The sequence below is a fragment of the Cottoperca gobio genome, chromosome 3 (assembly GCF_900634415.1).
Source record: "Cottoperca gobio chromosome 3, fCotGob3.1, whole genome shotgun sequence".
In the NCBI taxonomy this organism is placed as follows: Eukaryota; Metazoa; Chordata; class Actinopteri; order Perciformes; family Bovichtidae; genus Cottoperca; species Cottoperca gobio.
The window spans coordinates 18,257,208-18,277,803 of record NC_041357.1 but is presented as its reverse complement, the minus strand read 5'-3'; the positions used below and the strand labels follow the sequence as shown (position 1 = coordinate 18,277,803).

Here is a 20,596-nt window from a genome sequence, read left to right as displayed (position 1 = left end):
GAGAGAGCAGCAGCAGATATGTGTAATGTGGTAATACTGCAGCAAAGTGAAGTTAACAACTGTATTCTGGATATAGTACAAGAGATACCTTGGCACCAGGTCTTTTCCTAATACCACAGATGTGACAAACTCTTTGGAGTACTCCATGGCATCCTCACTGGGTAAACAAGAGAAAGAAACGGTTACATTATGTGAACAGGACATGTGGAGAGAGCTGCCTTCACATGATAGGTTTTCTCTTTGCTCATCGCAAGGTAGGGCGAAGAGCCAGAAGGCAGGTGAAGGCAGATAGGCGGTTTTGTTTCTATGGTTACCTCCCCTGCTTGCCTGTTTCGCTTCTGGCTACATCACATAAAGCTGTTATTCAGGTAACCAAGGTCAAAGTTGAAATAATCAGAAATTTGAGGGAAGCACTCTGTGGCAATTTTGAGCGCTGTGCCGCGCCAATGGTAGCACTTCGGCCTAGTTGGGCAGCAACGCTCTCCCCAGAGGGAAACAATGGCACAGCCAGAGCAGAGCAGTTTTACTGCAGACTATGTGAAGGCAGCTTAAAGGGCGTGCCTTGAGAGGAAACTAAGTGCTCTGCACACATTTCCAACTCACACTTCAAACAGACATTGGTTTGAATCCAAAAGTTCTGCATTTATATTCTGGTTATTACATTACTGGAAATGATGGACAGAAAATAAGCAAGAGAAAATTATTAAAATAAAATCATATCTGAAACAACATAAAGAAATGTGTCACACGATAAACGGGTACATAACCAAAACAGGGCATAAAGTGTGATCTCAGACTTTGAAAAAGTCTGGAAAACGAGTTCAAGCGCTGCTACTTTTGGAACCAAAAAGAGTATATAATGAATAAACACAAGAAAACTATATAAAAGTATTTGTAACGTGCACAATGGCTCTTGATTGATGTGTATGGGAGACAGTGGGTAGCTCAGGCCAAAACATACTTACAGCACAAAGTTAAACAGCACAGTGCAATAATAGATTTTGGTAAAAACATTTTCATACTCCAATCATTCAGTGACCCTCGTGTCCTCTATAGGATCATCTGCGTTTGTTGTGTTTTATTCAATCTTTTCCTTCATTTTATCACCTGCCTTGTATCTTCTGACCAAAGTCTGACAAATGGACTTCTATTGACTTCAATAAAAACACCCAAAGTGCACTGCATCATTTAGTTATCTTTTGGTACAGACTCTCTTCCTGCATGTTTGCATAGCAATAGTGAACACTGCAGCCAGCTGTATGGCACGGTGTTAGATGCTGCTCAAGTGTAGACAGACAAAATGCAAATGAACGCTAAAGCACCGGGCCAAAAATAAACTATAGAAAAAGGCAAATGAAAGTGCAAAGCACAGCCTGTGGATGCATGTCAGAAAAGTGTTTCCGTGTTTCTTGTACTTTACAACACCCTGGGTTTACATACATTTTATAAAACAATTCTGTGCGACACCTACGGATCTACATTTCAGACTAATGGAACGGGTATGGCAGGTCTGTCACTGCGTGATAAAAAGGACATGCACATTTGTGTTGTGTAGTCTTTTGCACATCCTATAACCACACACACAGATTGACTCACCTAAAAAGGCCACCAGGTGGAGAGTAAGAGTAGCAGTGAAGTGTAGGGTACTGAGGCCTCAGCAGGAAGGAGAGGATAGCAGCAGTGCCTGCACCGAGAGAATGCCCGACTATCACCAGCCCATAGTGCATGGTGCCCTTGTTCTGTGAGAGACAGCCAGAGTCAATACACTCTAGTTACTACAGTGGTGTTAGCACAAATGCAGATAGCAAATTACAGAAAAGGTTCATTATTGAGCCCTCCATCCTTTATAAAAGGTATGAGTCGTGTACCAAGTCTCTCCCAAAGGCTTGTGACAAGATCATTTCCTGCTCCAGTTTCTTCTTAATGTATTCTGCTGAGTAAACCATCCCCTGAGAGTGGAAAAGAAAGGGATTCAGTGGAGGGGAGGATGGCAAAAGAGACAGAAATAAGAACAGGAAGTATGCGTCTATAATCTTTTATTAAAATATCCATAACAAGCAACTATTCTTTTAACAAATGAAATGACCTTTGGCGTCTAGGATGATGTTACTTGTTGAAAGTGCAAATTAGGAGAACAGAGAAACATAAAGAGGAAGCCTCTCACAGTAGACTTTAAAACATTAATCTCTGACCTTGTGGCCAAGCCAGGTCCCGTGCTGTTCCTCCACAGGCAAACGTTCAGAATCCCCCGTCAGATCCGTCAACGCGTCCTGATACACACGAGACAAATTAAAGAAGAAAAAAAGACATAAAGCAGAGATCACAAATGGAGGAAGTAAAAAAAGGAGAATTTAGACAGAGAAAGCAAAAAGAACATCTTACTCACAGATCAGGCAAGGAATTAAAAATACTATTCATAATACTCTTGTAAATTGGTTTATTATTGCTTATACTGAAATAACTGTACCTGAAGAGCTGTAGCAAAAGCTGTAAGACTATGAAAGAATAGTATAACCTCATGTACACTCCATGCATCACTCTTACTTTAAAGGTTTTTTTTAGCCAAGCAAGGTTCTACTTGGCTCACATAAGGCTGCAGTGGTGCTTCAACTCTGGCCTTTGAACTAAGTGTTTCTTATCTTGACCGTGTGTGTCAGAAGTTTGACGTTTGCTTTGAGAGTAATGGGAGCTCAACACTTACTTACTCAGCTTTAAATGTTAAGAAACACCTCGTATTCTAATCTCACTGTAACATGTACAGTAGAATACATGCGTTTTGAATGGTTGAGCATCAGCAAAGTATCCAAAACCGATCTATTGATGTTTTGCCTTTATTATAAGGCCATGATTAATCTTTTAACTGTTGGTTGTATTCAGCACTACAGGAATTCTCAAATACTTGTGTAAAAAAAGTGATAGGACATTTTGTTCTAAAAGTGGACAGTCACGTTTCTGCTCTATGCGTGAAGGGTGTAGGAGTTTGAGAACACTGCATTAAACTGTGAAAACTTCACCTGCTCTGGAGGTGTTGCTATTGTGAGGTGCTGAAGGGAACAGGTGCACTAGTTTTTAGAGAGAGTTGAAGATATATTACTGTAAAAAGACAAGAAAGCTCAAATTCACCTTTGGCGATAGGGTTCCTCTGATACTGATGACAACCTTCTTTTTTGCATGATCCACTGCCACAAAAAACGGAGTCTCATAAACCTGTACAGAAGATGCAGAGCGGACAGTAAACTGTGGTGGCAAAGAGAGAGGAACAGACGACGGGTAAAGTGAGGAGGAGACAAATACTTGTTAGTTCCACTTCCATCCCCGCGAACAGAGCCCTTCTTAAGTCTTTGTCAAACCGTTCTCCACTTGGCAACACAAACAGTCATACAAGTCTCATAAGTTTATAGATGGAAACTAAGCGAGAGTTTGCCAAGAAAGTCTCTGCTTTAGAAATCATCATCATCATCATCATCATGTGGCTGAAGTGCTAATGTGAATGCTTTGGAAATTCCACATAAAACAGAATTTGTTCATTTAATATCAGATGAAATTAGGGAACTATTTAGTTATATTTCAGTGCGAATACGAGTGCCAGGCAATGACATACCCATCACATATGTCCCCAACATTACCTACTGTAAAGTGAAATCAGAAAGTGAATGACAAATGTTTGCCCCCCCTTCTCCAGAGGGGAGGAATCTCCCTCCAAATCAACTCAACCGGAACATAATTTGACAAGTGAACTGTGAACTAGTCAGTATAATATTCTCATGACTGGACAAAGCACCAACAAGACTGCATCATATGTCGAGGGCATAAATGCAATCCTTAGGCCACCAAAGTGGGCACTCTCTCCTCTTTGCTGCACCTTAAGAATCTGTCAATGACAATCACAAACAGCCTCGACAGAGTCCACCGCCGACTGAGAACACACTTGACTTACTGCCGAGGATGTGGACACAGCAACTCAGCTCCCCATATCTCAGCAACTACACTGGTGAGTAAAAGTGTTATCAAAACATTTACTAATGATGGCCAAAACCACAAAATACAGCCACTAAATGGTCAGACTGCCTCCTAGTTTGTGGCTGTGCAGCAATTGTTTGACAAGATTACCATCTGGTTTGTAAGTCAAACATTGTATTCAGGGCTCTGTGTGCAGAACAGCTTAAACATAGCATATGATAATTAACCTCAACAGTGTATTTTGCAAAGAATATTACATATTCACAATATTAACATCGAAACAAAAGCATAGACTGGAGAAATTTATTAAAAAAAAATTCATTACACAACCCTTCCCTTATCTAATTTAGGAAGTAAAGCCCAACAATCTCCAACTGCTCATTTGCCAACTGCCGGATTACTCACAGCATCGTGGCAGGAAGTGTAGACAATCTGAACTTGCTTGAGGTCCCTGTCCAGGAAGTGTCTCCGTATGGCCAGGACATTACATCCGCAACAATTGTCCTCCTCCACTGTGACAGACTGAGACATCCGAGAGCTGGACACCGACGTACAGCTGCGGTGAGAGGGGAAGATTAGAAGAAAACAGGAGAATTTATAAATACAAACATATTACACAGTCTCAGACAAACATTAGAGAAATACAGTAAACAGGTGAGGTTACAGAGATATAATCTAGTATCCCAGATCAGGCAATGTCCATGAGATAATGTGATGAATTCAACATGGATTGTGTCAGTGAGGGAGTCTAACTAGAGTGGTATTGTCTCAGTGGATTACCACTTGGCAAGTGTTGACGCATGTGATATCTGATCTTCACTGGAGAGGCAAAACTGACACAGAAGCCAAATAGATGAAAAACAAACTGTGCGGGTGTATGTTTGAGAGCTTACGGGCAGGAGCTGGCAAGGCGGCACAGTCCACAGGCAGGCTTCCTCATTAGGTACATGGGCCAACCGTATGCAGCCAGGGCAAAGAGCATGTAATAACACACATCCTTGTACATGTTCATCTCGGCCTGCGAGAGGGAGAGCCAGACAGACGGACACACGTCAGAACTACTGAGTAATAACACATTCAGAGATACTGAGATATTCAAATACGCAGATATCATTTCAGATGAATACATAGAAGTGCGCAAACGTTCATAGAAAAGGTACTGCGCACAAGTGCAGAAAATCAAAGATTTTCAAAGACAGTAAACTATCATCAAATCAACTGGTGGTTCTGGTTCAGTCGTACCTTTGTTTTGAAATATCAATATCTACTTTTCTCTTAAAAAATAATATTTATTAATAATAATAACAACAACAATATTAATAATAATAATTCTACAAGGGAGCACTCCCGCTGTATTTTTTGCTGTCATTTATGTGACTTGAAGCGGATAAAATCATTTAAAAATATATTTATTTCTCTTAAAAAGAAAAAGTATTTATTAATAATAATAATAATAATAATAATAATAATAATAATAATAATAATAATAATAATAATAATAATAAATAAGACACAGTTAAATCTTTTAACTTTCACAAGAATGCACTATTCACAAGTCAACCTTTACTTTGTCAATTTTCCACAGATAGAAACTCACCGAGTTCTTCAGGTCCAGGTATCTCGTGTTACGTGTGACAGGCATTCCAGATAAGAAGGCTAAAATGTCATTGCTGGCCTTAGGAAGAGAAAACAGAGTGGAAAAGTTATTTTCTTTACAGCAAATGCCTACGCAAGAACAAAAATACAGACATTAATATAGTTGTTATAGACAGTGATACCTGGTCCAGGATAGACGATCTCTTAGACCTCTGCCTCTGGCGGAGAAGTACCAGGCCAGCAATAATATCACTAGGCACAATGTCCAGGTCTCTGAAGAACTCTGCAAAAAGGCTGGCCACTTCTGAATACGCATCCTGGGCAGGAGAGCAGCAGATATCAGGACACGTTGGCAGAGCACAGTAACAACATAAACAGGATTGAACTACAGGAGGTTTAATTTAAATGGTGCAACCTTTAAACCAGGGATACTAAAGGAATGGCCCGTGGGCCAGATATGGCCAGCTTGTTGTGCTCTGTTAAAGTGAATTATAGTTGATAGCAAATGTAAAAATGTTTATTTTCCCCACTCCAAATGCAATTTTGTCTGCTTATAAATGAGGAAGCCTAGCTTTAGAGGAAAGTTAAGGCATTTTCAGACTCATACATTTACTAGCAGTGCTACACTGTTGATTACAGTGAATACACACTTGGACATGTATTTATGGATGCAATGTTAGGCGGTATGGTAAAGCTGCATGGATATTTTGAACGCTTCAAGACCAGAGGGTTTGCCTTGTCCAGTGGATTTGCACCAACTCACTAAAAAGGACAGCATGTCTTGTTCAAGTATTAGTTTTAATTTATTCAGAGGAGAAAATACATTGGACTGCTGGCTAAAAGCTGGTGGCAATGTTTCTGAGTTGTTCTACTTTTATGAGTTCTGCAGTCCAGTCTAGTGAAAAGCAGTAACAAGAATTCATATGACACACTAACGTTTTTGCAGTCAGCTTGTAAATTGATTTTGAAGTAAAATAATTTCACATTTCATATCTTATATGAAATGCCTAATGTTGCTGGTAAGTAGCTGAGCAGTGAGCTACTTTATGTCCAAGTCTTAAATCATCCCCGTCAGGGTTTATTTAATGAATGGCTCACTGGTCGTTATGCCTGACATATTTCTTGTTACATTCCTTTCCGTTTTACTTTAACCGCAGAGAGGATACGGGTAAGTGTGTGTTGTGACTCACTGATTGTGTATCCTGGGCTCTTGTGCAGCACATGAAGAACTTTAGTCTCCTGCTCCAGCTGCTGGCTTGGCCTTCCTCTAGCCTGTGTCTAAGGGAGAGAAAAAGCCAAGAAATACTGTCAAGACTGAATTTGTGTGTGAAAAACAGGTAGGATGTGCATGCCTGGATGGATGCTGTGCTTTTGTTGAGTTTTGTGTCAAGACAAAATAAGAGACAGAGAGAGAAACAGAGAAGCTCAGCGCCTGTTAATACCTGAGTGTGTACGTAGTGAGGTTGCGCTGACGCCGACGGGTGGCTTTCAGTTTGACAAAAGTCCGACCCGTAGGATCAAAGGTGCACATCAGGGTAATGCAAACGCTGAATATCACTAGCCAGTTGCATGCAACGATTCCTGCAGAGAATATTAAAACATCATTCACATTCAAGCATAACAAACTCTTTTGAACTTAATGATGTCCATTCTCCTTCATATCTTCTTTCACTCACCCAAAGCCAAGTTCTTGGCAGTGACATCAGAGCATGGCTGGTAATACTGGACAAGCCAAGCAATTCCCACCACAGCATAAACTAACTCGACCAATAGAATAGCTGGAGTGAGAAAGAGGGAGAGGGTGTTAGGAGAAGAATCAATCAATATCTGCCCAATCAACCTAAACAGTGTTTAAATCTTAACTTGGATCCACAAGTAATGCTCACAACCACATCCTCTGCTCCTCACAAGCAGAGTGCCTGCGTGTCTTACCTAGCCGGATATAGATGACATACTGCACAGCTTCCCTGGGCTGCGTGTACAGAATGCTGCCTCTCATGCTCAACCACATGATGGCGCTCTCACAGATAAGGCAGCTGACCAGGATGCCCAGATACCCTCGGCCATGGTCCACCAGCGTTACAGAACAGGACTGTTCTGAGCCGTACGGGAGGCCGAACAGAACCACGGACAGAACCACCAACCTGAGTGTGAAATCCAAGGGTAAGGAATACATTTCTTCATGCACTAAAAATCAAATATATTATGCAAAAAAGAAATCAATACAGTGGCTCACCAGACACAGTGCAATAGAAAGAGGAAGAGGGCGGGCAGCACCAGGTCATCACTGCCAACTGACCAGCGCCGCCGAAACATCACCATGCCAGGCATCACTGCCCTGTAGAGAGACCGAATGGAACAATACGACTTCAGGGACAATGGACATCATTTGCAACCTTTCTTCTTCGTTGAAAAAAAAAAAATACTTATTCTTACTTACAATTCTCTACATGTATTTTTGAATAAGTTTTAATCCTAATGTGCTACATACTGTACATCATAATCTTACATGATGAGCTTCAAACAACTGAAAAAGGACAAACCAATAATGAACAAACAGAGCGTATTTGTACTGGCATGGACGTCTCTACAGGCCAGATCTTGCTCAAACCTCAACATCATGAATAGGGTAGTGATTTACTTTCTCTTTCTTAAACTCCATACTGAAACTGAGAGGGCTGCAGCTGGGATTGTAACGGAAGTAGACTTGCATAGAGGAGAAAACTGAAAGATAATGGGACGCGGAGAAGAGAACGTGGAGAAGAGGGTGAAGGGATGCAGAGGAAATGCACCACTTAATGAACAAAAGAGAAGAGCACCAGCTTTGATATATGATGGTACCACGCTGGTTATGGCAATGTGAAACAGCTTCTTTTACGTCACTCTGTCCATTCTATCCGCTGGAAGAGCATTGTGAGTTTACTCAAGTTGCCTCTGGGCTAAACTGAAATTAACTGTAAGAGGCATGGTAGGGCGGAAAGAGTAGGGAGAGAAGGAGCCACAGAGGGGCTGATGCTGGCCTTATGGCGCCGATACAGGCTGATGCAGCCTTTATCGTGTGCTGCTCCTGGCTCCACATTTGCTGAAAGCTAAAAGGACAGCATTCTTTAGTTCTGTCAAAAAAAGTGTGTCATCCATCGTGCCAAAACCGTTGACTTAAAACAAAGACATGCTGCGTTATCTTTTAAAGATTTCTTTTTGGTCACTCTCCAGCACGCCTCTGCTTTTCAGTATAGTTTCAAATGTTTTAGTTATTGAGAAACTGGCAGCATACTCCTTGTTTTACCCTTAAATCACAGTTGTTAAAGTCTCTCTTCTCACATTATTCCTGCATTAAATAGCACACAAGGGACAGTTGCATCATTCCGAAATGTAAATGTCGTATTATACAAGACATCCGGTTTGAAATTGATAAATACTGCAGCAAAGATACAGTGATCTGTATTTCTACAATGGGTGGTTGTATCTGGTGGTCCAGAGGCATTTTGATGGGATCATAAAATGAGCAAAAAGCAGGATTTGCACAGCGTGTGAATGGCTCAAAAAGAGACAGCGATGTGTGCAATTGTGTATTTAAGTGAACTCAAGATAGCCAAGTACTGGCACAACAACTTGGTTTGTGGTGCAGCAAAATTCTTCATTTGGCATCCATTTGTGTGATATTTCTTTCCAAGTTTGTTCACACTTCGGTTTCCTGACATTATGCATCTTGTTCCTGTTGCAAGTTTTGTACCGGTCTATTGAAACTAACTGAACTGGAAACTAAATAGTAATGTTTTCTCCCCCTGCACGTCAGGTAGTGACAAGACGACATGCTTTTCATTCCATTCCTGAGACTGAATATGGGATGACGAGTGACATGCTCTTTAGAGGGTGATGGTGCAAAGCTGCCAGTAAACATCCAGCTATACAACTGTAGAAAACAAGACTGTCTGTCTACAGAATAATAACACCAGTGGTCGTTGTGCTTTGCGTTTCACAATGTTTTATTTTCCATGCCCTAACAATGATAATAAATGCACATATAATTGACGGGGTCTAAAAGATCAGATCCTCGACAGACTGCAAGCATCTCGGACTAAATCATTCCAATGCTCAATACCAAACCATGTATTCAATATACTAGCTTAGCATAATATCATGACTTAAAACAGAGGTCTATAGATCTAGTAAAGCCAATCTTGAGAAATAACCTTAAATATAAACAAACCGTTCTTGTGCATGGTTCTTTACTTTTCTTGGTTTGTACTTCGCCTGATTTCTTCCTTCAGAGAGGTAATTAAGAAGAGAAAAAAAACATTCATCGAGACATTTGTGCTTCCACCTACATAGCTCTCAGCAGGGATGTGTGGAGTACAGAAAAACACTTGCATTTCCTCTGAGCAGGGCTGCTGGAGAAATACCTGTTTACAAACCCTTTTCCATTGTATTACTACACACTGGACACCTTGATGTCAGGGCAATATAGAATATCAAGATAATATATATTTTAGCCGTGAGCTGAAAATGAGCCATGGACTTAATTAAGCACACATGCATCACGATCAGGATAAGTCTTGTGACAAAACAACAAGCTTTTCAGCTTCAGCTAAAAGCAGACAGAAATGACTGGTGGAACTAGATATGCTTTGTAAATGACCTTAAAATCAAGCAGACACCCACAATTCACCTGACTGTGAAATACTTTGGCTGAAATTGTACTTTAAGCAACAACTCCTCTCCTTTTCTACAAGAACGGCTCACCTCCCAACACTGGTCACGATAAGACCATCACCAACACTGACTGAAAAACACTTAATGCTACAGCACGATTAACTAAAGTTGAATCGAAACACAATATACAACAGTCTTGAAAATGGTATGCTGTAAGGCTACTAGATTTCATTTAGTTATCTTGTGTATACCGGTTTTCAAACCTTGAAATGTAACTGTGCGAAAAAGGGCTCATACCAATTGAATTAAAAAGGCACAGAACAGCATTTGCCCCACCGAGGTGGTAACAATTATATGGTAGAAGCGCAATAGTAATAGGATATACGAAACTCTTTGAATATTACACAGTACGGATATGATAACACACCAAGAAACTGTGATTTCATGGAGTGGGCACAAATATTACAGGACAATTGATGCCCAGAAACAACTAAATTCCTTTCATGCTTTAGTGACACAAAACTAACTTTCACTGCAACTTAGCCTGAGCTGTGTGGCAGGTGATTACAACTGGCTGCCTGCAGCAAAAGCTGAAGGGTCACACCACGAGCAGTGGAGCGACAGTATAAACAGTGACAGTGTTCTTTCCAATCAAAGCACTACAGAAGAACAGAAAATGATATACAGATATAAAGCTTGGGTACTTGCAGTCATTATTTGTAAAAAAGGCAAAAAAGGTGCAGGGGAGACTTGACACGACTCTTAAACCTACAGATTCCAGTTCCGCCTACTATGTGGCTTCTCAACTTTGAGGTAATGCAAGAGTGAAGGAAACAAGGGTATGTGAATGCGTTCATGTGACTGAAGTAAACTCACAGCTACTTAACTCATCTGGGTTGGACTAGTAGCTTAAAAGAAGAAAGTGGAGGGAGGAAGGGAGGAAGGGAGGAAGGGAGGAAGGGAGGAAGGGAGGGAAAAAATGGGAAAAGAAATACATCTGAACTCCCCCCAAATCTAATTTAAACCAAACATAATCAGGACGATGAAATCAAGCAGATGCAGAAGGCGCAGACTAGACCTCCAGGGATGCGGTTATCAGCACTCTCCTCCAGGCCTATTGTTAAGAAATGACTTAAACTCCCAGCAGAGCTCTCAACAGTGCAAAAAAACATTATGACATAATTATATATTAAATGGGATTAGAGCAATACAGTGTGACCTTGTTGTAGTGTAAAGTGTAGATCTACTCAGTAAAGTTATTATAAGAAAGTACTGCCAGCTCCTTCCATCTGTCCTTGCATCCATCCGTTTTCTTAACCTGCTTATCCTGTTCAGGGTCACGGGGATGGATCCTATCCCAGAATGCATTTGGTGATTTATGCTTTCCAAATTAAGGTTTTTGTGGCCTGAAAACTGCCTTGTGGCTGTGAAGGTTGCCTTAATCCCCAATTTAAAAACAATGATGAATAAATAACTAATAGTAATTTGTTTGTTTTTTTAAACTTGCACTACTTTGGATAGTGCTCGACGATTTGGGAAAAATATCTAATTCACACATTTTGATTGATATTTCAATTGCGATATCATTGACGATATTGGAGGGAATAAACATTTGTGCATCATTATTCTCTTTTTCATCCAACATATATTAAAATCGTGGTGTCATTTTTTGAGAGGATCTGTACCAAAGAAAATAAAATGTCTTAAGTTTGTAGAATAGGATTTGTAGGCCGGGACATCCCTGCATCACCACAATATAAATCACAAATGGTATTTTGACACATATGTTGACTTTTACAAATAATAAGCCTCCTGCTATTTAGATATTGCATTAGTCAATATTGCTTACATTTTCTACTTTTTTTTAACAGTCCAAAGAGAAGTTGTCTATATTGATATGAAATAGTCACTTTTAAGAAGCTGAAGCCACAGCGTTTTGCTTGATAAACACATGATACATTTAGGTCAATTGATTAATCGATTAATAGCTTCAGTAGTAATGACCCGTGAAGCACTTTGTAAAATCGCTTCCAGACAAGCATAATTATTAGCTATTATCAGCTATCAGTCACAATCATCTTTTTAGTTAATGAAGTCTCATAAATCATTTCCAACACACCCATGAGCAGGCTGCACTGCGTTACATTTTTTCCAATCTGTATTCAGGTTGTATTCTCACTCTTCAGACTTTGGTAAGGCAGCTGTAACCACAGATTCTTAGGTCAATCAATATTTCCGATTGATCGCTCACAAGGTTTCTGAGGAGATCAATGTGCGAAGAACACCTCAGAAAAATGTCCCTTTAATGATCAATCCAGCTGCAAAAGGACTTGGATAAGTACAGCTGTGACTCGTCCTCGAGATCAGACTTAAATCGTCTAAATCTAAACCAACCTCGACTTTTTTCGTACAGTCAAAACCTTACAGTAGGAAGTACCTAGTAATAATCTAGGTATAGGTCATCTATCAAGCTGCACAGTGATCAACACACATTCCAGCCTTTTACGCTTATAATCAGTTCTGTGTACAAGTAATGAGCACGGACCTCGGGCGAGATCGGCTCTGCAAGCCTCTGTGAAAAATGAACATTTTAGATGTAAAGATTGATGTATTAATGTTGATGCCTATATGATGTTCAAATTGTAAGGAAGCCGACAGTCAAGGTAAGAATAAAAGGTACTGAGGAAGGGCTAAGGTGAATGACTCATTGAATTTCCCTCGTCATGAGGTCAGCATAGTTTAACTGATCATATATAAGAAAGCCAAGACACTCTGAAAGTCCTCCAGAGTACAACTGTGTGGGTCTTCTCTCATTCTTAAGAGACCTAGCCACTCTCACTATTTTAGAAGAATTTCTCCGACAGCTCATTTCATGGAAGACGACTCCTTAAGGAGCATCCCATCCATCACCCAGCTCATGTTAACCTATAACCGGCGCTGTTAAGCTTCTACTGTAAAAGCAGATGCACTCAGACTGTTTTCACCACAGTAAAATGCCAACAGATCATTACTCTTTACACTCTTTTTTCCCCAGTAATCAGTTTAAACTGCGGTGCACTGACAGAGTTGCACAGTTACATGTGCTTTTATAGTAAACTTAACTTCCTTAAGCAATTGAGAATTTGTGAGTAAACCAGAAAAGTGGAGATATTTCATTTCTTTAACGTATTTATTTAAAATTGGAAAAAAAGGACATGCGAGACGAGCAAATTGGGTTTTTAAGGAGTGAAATACTACATTCCTTTTACAATGATAGCTCCATAAATTAGACCAATACACACAATTGCTGCCAAATCCTATGCCCAAAAAAGGATTACATCTTATTTTTTCTGTACTATAATTAAGAATGAAAAAACAAAATGTCAAGGCCTCACTGGACACTTGGACTGATGTAAATTATGACAATTGAAACTGATTATTTCAAAACCTGTACACAGCAAGAATACACATAGTTTGACAGGCATAGCTGACTTATTCTACACTCTACACAGCATGCATCCACTTCACTCCAAAAGCCATAATTATCAATAGCTCAAGCCATACATTAACATTTTATTGTTATGAAAGCCTTGCAAATTCAAAAAAAATCGACAAGAACATGAAGAAGTAAATAATGTTATATAATTAATAATAATGTAATGTATAGATATGTTTCTTTAAATGGGCATGGCAATGCTCCTCCACCTTTGTTTCAAGAAACCCTTTCCTGTCCTTTATGTAATTACATCGCCTAATACTTAAGCTCTGACACAACTTGAATGTATAAACTCTAAATGGACATGTACACCCACTACTGTAAAACCAATAACTTTGAGCAGTTGTGTGTAGGATCCTTCATACAGTGTAGAACATCGAACGTCTTTCTAACCACAATAAAAACATTTTGAAAGCTTATTGATGCACTCAAGCTAAACTATATATATTCATGACCTGAATGACTATTTATTGTAATTTAAGATATGGTCACAAATGTGTTATTCCACTAACCAAAATAACCACAATTTCTATATTACTGTGGAAATAACATATTGCTTTTCCCTGATTTACTTGGAGATAATGCAGAGCAGGATAAAAGCAAATGCTGAGACAATCACTTATTAATGTTGAGGGAATAGTAGAGAAACTTTCTGTTTTTGTTACTGAGGTGAAAGAAAACAAAAAAAAAGGGTTTATTTTAAACCTCCTCCAGCAATAAATGTTTCAGGTTCCAGCACGTAAAACTTGGCACACATCCCACACACACCCTGCTGGGTTTGTAACCTGAGATCAAAGGAGCATTTAAATGTCTAAATCCTGACCTTTAGGGCATCTCTACTACAGAGACAACTCCAGGCTGAGCTGCAGTCCCTGGCTCTGCTACGATAGTGCTTTCTACATTGGCATGACTCATGCAAACTCTTGACTCTCATCCTGAGCGAGTGACTCCGTCTGAATCCAAATGACATGTGTTTTGTGAAAAGACTGTGACATATTCCTGCATGTGAGCAATGCTTTTGTGTTCCGCACAGCGTGCTACTGTGTGCCAGGCCCAGGGCCGTACCCACGTGATGCAACAACAATGATGTAACAACAATGACAGGACTCCCCGTCCGTCATTATGGCTTTGTCTTTGACATGGACATAAAACAAACCAGCTCAGGCATGCAGCACAGCATCAGAAATGTTTTACTGAGAATGATTGCTTTTGAATTGTCTGATGCATCTCCTACACATTCTTTAGCCAAGTAAAATCCATAAGAATCTTGGTTTTTACGAATACAAGGCTTTGGTTTCAACACTAGAGGGGATTTTTTAAGAATGTAGCTGTTATAATTGCCAAAGTAGATAAAGATACTGGACCAGTTTCTAAAATCAGCACAAAAAGCTAAATCATGGCCCATCTGTACTCAACATTAGTTGGATATTCCTTGTTTGTGGAACAGACAGCAGGTTGATCTGGTATGACTAGCAGCAGGTGTTTTAGTATCCTACTCTTCGATCTCACTCACAGCCAGTCTGCTGCAGTAACCGCAGCTTTGAGCCAAGCTGTGGCACACAGCCGACTGGTTACAGCCTCTTTATTTCTATCACATTCTCCTCCTGAAAAACCTCTACATGTATCACCACTAAGGAAGGAACACACACACGGGAAATCAAATATAATAACAGAAGCAGGCATTTAATAAGCTACTGCAACAACCTCGTTCCAACCTATAGTACGTTTCAAAGTGATGGAACCGTAATCTGCAGTACATTTTGAGTGTCAATCAAACACCCTCTGTAGGCTTAAGAGGTCAAAGTTTGTCGTTTCCTCATCATCAACTTGACTTTTGTCCTTTATAATGGATTTCAATAGTGTCCAGTTTTTCATATTGGAAAATAGTTAACATCAAAGTGTGCACACAAACATATTGAAACCATTCAGAACACATATTCTACAAAAACTGTCCCTTAAAGTATTCAGCCACATCATTGTGCAACCCTTAGATTTTACACCATGGGCATATGCATGGGCAGCAGAGAATTGGATTATGCTGCAAAGGTTGTTGAAGAAGTTTCTATGGATGTTTCGCTGTGAAAATGTGTCACCAGTGGAAGCCATTTAACTAACAGGCACCTCCCGGGTCTACAGGGGGTGACTGCTTGATACTAAAAAACACATTTTGGGAGGAGCATCACTTCAAGCGGCTTTTTTGTTTATTATTACAGATTATATTTTTCCAATTTGTCCGACACAGGATGCCTGGTTGTCTTATAAATAGGGAAGCTGTGCCAGTGCAACATGTTGTGTATTCTGCAGCACTTGATTAAACAAACATAAAAACACTGTTCCCCTTTTGTGCCGTCAAGTGGGTGATACTACTGGATGCCGTTCTGAAACTGTGTTTATGTGGCCCATCCAAAGTTGGGATGCTCTGCTCTGATGACAACATTGCTTATCAAATTGTGCATTTCCTTTGTTGTGCTTCAATAGACAGTAAAGACATATTACAGAACTGCATTTCTAAATTGTATCCATCTTTAGCAAACAGATACAAAACACTTGGGTATGCTTCAATAACCAGCAGGGGTGTGATCCTTTACTTGTTCCTGGTTCTACATCCACCACCCTTCACACACTGCGACTCTAAATATCAGCATCAATATACAGCAGCTTTCACTCACAAATACTGGAGAGGAGTAGAGAATCTATGCAAACTAAAAAAGGTGTGTCCAAGAAGACACTGGGTGCTTTTCATAAGGCTAACATGTCTCTTTGCTTCCCTCACTCGTGTCTCTTCCTCGCATATCAGCTCCTCCCAGGGAGGATGTGAGAGATGCAAGCAAAATACGCGAGGCGTCGAAGCTGCCAGAGGAGAAATCCTTGGTCCTTAAGCGTCATATGTAGAGGTGCGGCATTTCCACATTACGTCACTTGAGAAAAGACTTCCGCGGAGGATACTTTTCCTCGATCTGAGCTCCTCCAAAAGCCTCTTCTATCCTCAAGGTGCATTAAAGGGATTGGAAGATCCTCCTTGATGGCGGAGAGGGAGTGATTTCCAGGTCACGGGAGGAGAGATGATATGAGGAAGAATAAGTTAGCGTGATAAAAAACACCCACAGTCGAACAGACTCCAGCCTTCACTTCAACATCTGAATACATCCTGGATGTATCAGACATTCACTGCAGCTCTTTTAGTTTCTGCAGCTCGTATGAATTTCCTGTGCTGATCTATGGGAAGCAAGTACTCACGCAGCGCTTTATATTTAGTGAATGAAAACTGGATACATTTTAAAATAGCTGAGAGGATCTACTTTTTAAGTTCACAGAACAATGTCTTAAAGATCATTCTGTCTGTACTCATTACATGTGAGCACTTGGCTTCTGTGACAAAGTTGACACAGAAGTGGGAGTATGTTTGTTTTCAGACAAGATTGATTCATATCAATATCATGTGATAGTCCTGGGGTTATGTGCATTTAAAGTGTTGTACAACTACAGCACAATCAGTTGAACTATTTATAAAAGATAACGTCTGTAGACTGGGCACACATTTCGGCACACAGTTATGCAGCGACTCCCCTGTCCTGCAGGTAGCTTGTTATGGTGTCAGAAGCAATAGGAATCAACAAGAAAGGAACAATATTTGCCTGTGGGGACAGTGAAGGCAGGCTGAAGAGGAGTCCTGGACAGACAGGCTACTAAGAATGTCTCCAGAAAATGCTATGGTTATGCCCGGTTGGCATGATGGCATGACTGCGGCACAGTCCCAAATCTCTCCGTCTCCTCTGCTCTGTCATACATCCATCTGCTCCAGTCTCTCTCTTTTTCTGCCCAGGTCAGTGTTACACTCTGCTCGGATCAAGATTCTCTCCAGCATTTGTCACATCCCTGGCTCTGCTCCTGCTATCTCTAATGATCATGTCTTGTCCTGTTCTGTCACACTACAGCAGTATTCTGTCCATCCTGAAGAATCTCAACCATCTATATCTCACCTTCTGTCTTCCTATCCTCATGCTCTCCCCTTCTTCTTCTTCTTCTTCTTCTTCTTCCCACACACACACACACACACACACACACACACACACACACACACACACACACACACACACACACTCATTCAGTATTCATATTGTAGAGGACATTTATGAGCATGAGCATGAAACCGAGCGTGTGCATCTGCACCATTTTCAGCGCAGCGGAAACCTACATTTTCTCCTGGAGCCTTCCTCTGTCCCCCTCCTCTTCCTTATCTAGCTAATCCAGATTCTGGTTTTGGTTTCATGCTGCTCATCTTTTTTTAGACTGAAAGCCATGTGCCACTCACTCCTACTCTCCCTCTGCCTCTTTCTCCATCTTTTTCTCCCACTGCCACCCACCCAATCCCTTTCACCTCTTCCCACTCCATTTTCTCTTCTTTCAGTTGATGTGATAGTATGTGCACTGTAAATTGCATGTGTGTATACAGAAATGTTTTTTTTTTTATGTTGGGGTGGTAACATATGTGCTCTGCTAACCTGTCTGTGGCCTGCTGCCAAGAACCATGTACAGATATGTTTGTCATTGTATCGGATCAGCTACTGAAAATAACTGCTGCATGCAACACACTCCTGCAGCTGTGCATTTGCAGCAGTGTGCTGAATGTGGTGCTTTTAATTGCCGTTTTTCACACAGCCGTCTATAAACGGCTTTGCTGCAGAATCACATGATTTCAGTTCTTTAGCTTATAGATTTTGCATTACATGCAAATGTGTCCGGGAGGGGACACAAACAAATCCGTCTGCAAAGTAACTGCCAGATAATCAATACTGCCTCACAGAGTGATTCCCTTTACATATGGCTTATTTGGATAACATGCATTTGGAAATGTTAATTGCCTCATTATCTCTCATGAACTTAGATTTTAATTTCCATGTCTGAAAATTGAAGCGGTCACTTAATTTTCAGAATAAACAATTATCAATGTCTAATACCCTTTAAGCTGACATCTATTCTGCACACAGACAACACAATTAACTTCAATTTCAAGGGCATTATACATTTAAACTGCAAGAGTATCTAATTTTGTGTGGACTCATATCAGAAAAAAAGAATACAATTTATGCCTGACCTGAATATTTGTAGTTTAACTCAAAGTGTCAAAGTTTCTCTCAATTCATGCCTCGGTTTAGCCGATGTAAAATACATACATCAATTAATGAAAGGGAGTTTCCCCTAAATTAATGAGTACAAGTGCGTTGGCGTTTTTATTTAATTTTTTTCCTCACAAGCACTTGCCTACATGTCATATACGCAGCAAACACGACAATACAGACGGGCTGTTGAGTTTAAAATACAGGCCTGCAACCTATGCTACCAAACATATGCCCATCGTTAGTTTATAAGAGTGCTGCTTATTTATTTATTTTAACACAGTGTTTTTTTACAGTATAGAAGTACATATACTGTATGTCAACACGGGATTATGACTACTCTGGCTTCATAAACATAAAAACAACCTAAACATGGTATTATACCATGTTTAATGAAAATGACCAGAGGGTGTGTGTTATTTCTATACACACACACACACACACACACACACACACACACACATATATATATTTGTTTAGCTACTAACCAACCGAAAGGGCTCTTAATCTTAACTGGTGATATAGAAATAGATCCATCCATCCATCCATCCATCCATCCATCCATCCATCCATCCATCCATCCATACATACACACATAAACTACTAACTATACATATAAAACTATAGACTGGGTAAGAAAACTGGTAAATTGCATTATATTAAAATAAAGCATGTAACTTCTTCACTATACATGAACACATTTTAGGGGTACTAAAGGATCTTCTCGAGGCGTCGACACAAACTAAAACAAAGTCTAAAAGCTTGAGGACAAAGTCTAAAAATCTTCGTTACATGTCATACAGTGGAGAAGAAAGGCGTCAGACCCATACACTGTGCGTCTCAATGTCTACTAATGAGCTACCTTGCATTATAAATATATAAAGTTTAAAAAAGTGCTTATTAAAAGAAACTATAGTGATGTGATAACGTCCAGCAGTGTCACTGTTGTGTTTGTTCTTGACCAGCATTAATACGAAATGTTAGGGAGAGCTAAATTCTAAACCTGATAAAAAAAATAGCATGCAACAATAAAAAGGTGCATGTTCGTTTACAAGTTAGCAGCACACATAGCATGTTAAATAACATCAACAATGAACTTTTAAAATAATGTCCTTTAATTATTAATGATTAACTTATACTGTAGGAGACAGACTGTTTTATTTTTTCAATACCGTAGATGACCAAATGTACACGTTGTGATCACGGTCAACTTTAATACCGCGGTATTGGTATACCACTACAGCCAGAGCTGTAACAATAGCTGAACCTAACTCTAACCTTCCCCAAATTAGCACTTGATACATCCATTTATAAAAAAAAAAGGGGACAAATGTGAAAAATAAGCGATAATACTGCAAATGCTCTACTTTGTTGCTGCTTCATTGTAAAGCAGTGGGACTCCTTAACTACCTGTTAACACCCTACATCAGCATTATGGCTTGTTGTATGAAATAATCTAAAATAATTAGTCAACATTAGAGCAGAGGAGCAGATTTTATGGCACAAGGAGAGGCCAGAAATTGTGTGTGTGCTTTGAATAACAAAGAGACAACATAATTTATCTCCCAGGACTCCCTGGAGGCATTTGGTTTCCAGTAGGGTCTAAAGGGATACCAAGGAACCAAGTGTAAACACTGGTGTTGATGCAGCCTTACATGGCAGAGCTTGGGTTGATTTATTTAAACTTGATTGTATTTAAATGATATGAATTGTTTAATCTTGTCCACACTTGATAGGCTTAAGGTTAGAGGCAGGAGACAGTGCAGAAATCAGTATACAAAAAGAAAGATGTAAA

The 20,596-nt window shown here is 39.9% G+C and overlaps 1 protein-coding gene across 2 annotated transcripts in view; it reads right to left on the bottom strand.

The window, feature by feature from the left end:
• Positions 1–20,596, bottom strand: part of dagla (diacylglycerol lipase, alpha) — a 33,004-nt gene that overhangs the window by 10,581 nt on the left and 1,827 nt on the right. For both annotated transcript variants that reach the window (XM_029455763.1, XM_029455771.1), the window contains exons 2-15: positions 7,793–7,894; positions 7,489–7,700; positions 7,233–7,334; positions 6,999–7,137; positions 6,747–6,834; positions 5,739–5,873; positions 5,558–5,635; positions 4,854–4,978; positions 4,366–4,516; positions 3,124–3,207; positions 2,193–2,270; positions 1,869–1,949; positions 1,597–1,739; positions 89–157 (exon numbers count right to left, since the gene is read on the bottom strand). In XM_029455763.1, coding sequence (XP_029311623.1) covers positions 89–157; positions 1,597–1,739; positions 1,869–1,949; positions 2,193–2,270; positions 3,124–3,207; positions 4,366–4,516; positions 4,854–4,978; positions 5,558–5,635; positions 5,739–5,873; positions 6,747–6,834; positions 6,999–7,137; positions 7,233–7,334; positions 7,489–7,700; positions 7,793–7,887 — 1,580 coding nt within the window. In that variant the 5' untranslated portion in view covers positions 7,888–7,894. The remainder of the gene's footprint in view (positions 1–88; positions 158–1,596; positions 1,740–1,868; positions 1,950–2,192; positions 2,271–3,123; positions 3,208–4,365; positions 4,517–4,853; positions 4,979–5,557; positions 5,636–5,738; positions 5,874–6,746; positions 6,835–6,998; positions 7,138–7,232; positions 7,335–7,488; positions 7,701–7,792; positions 7,895–20,596) is intronic.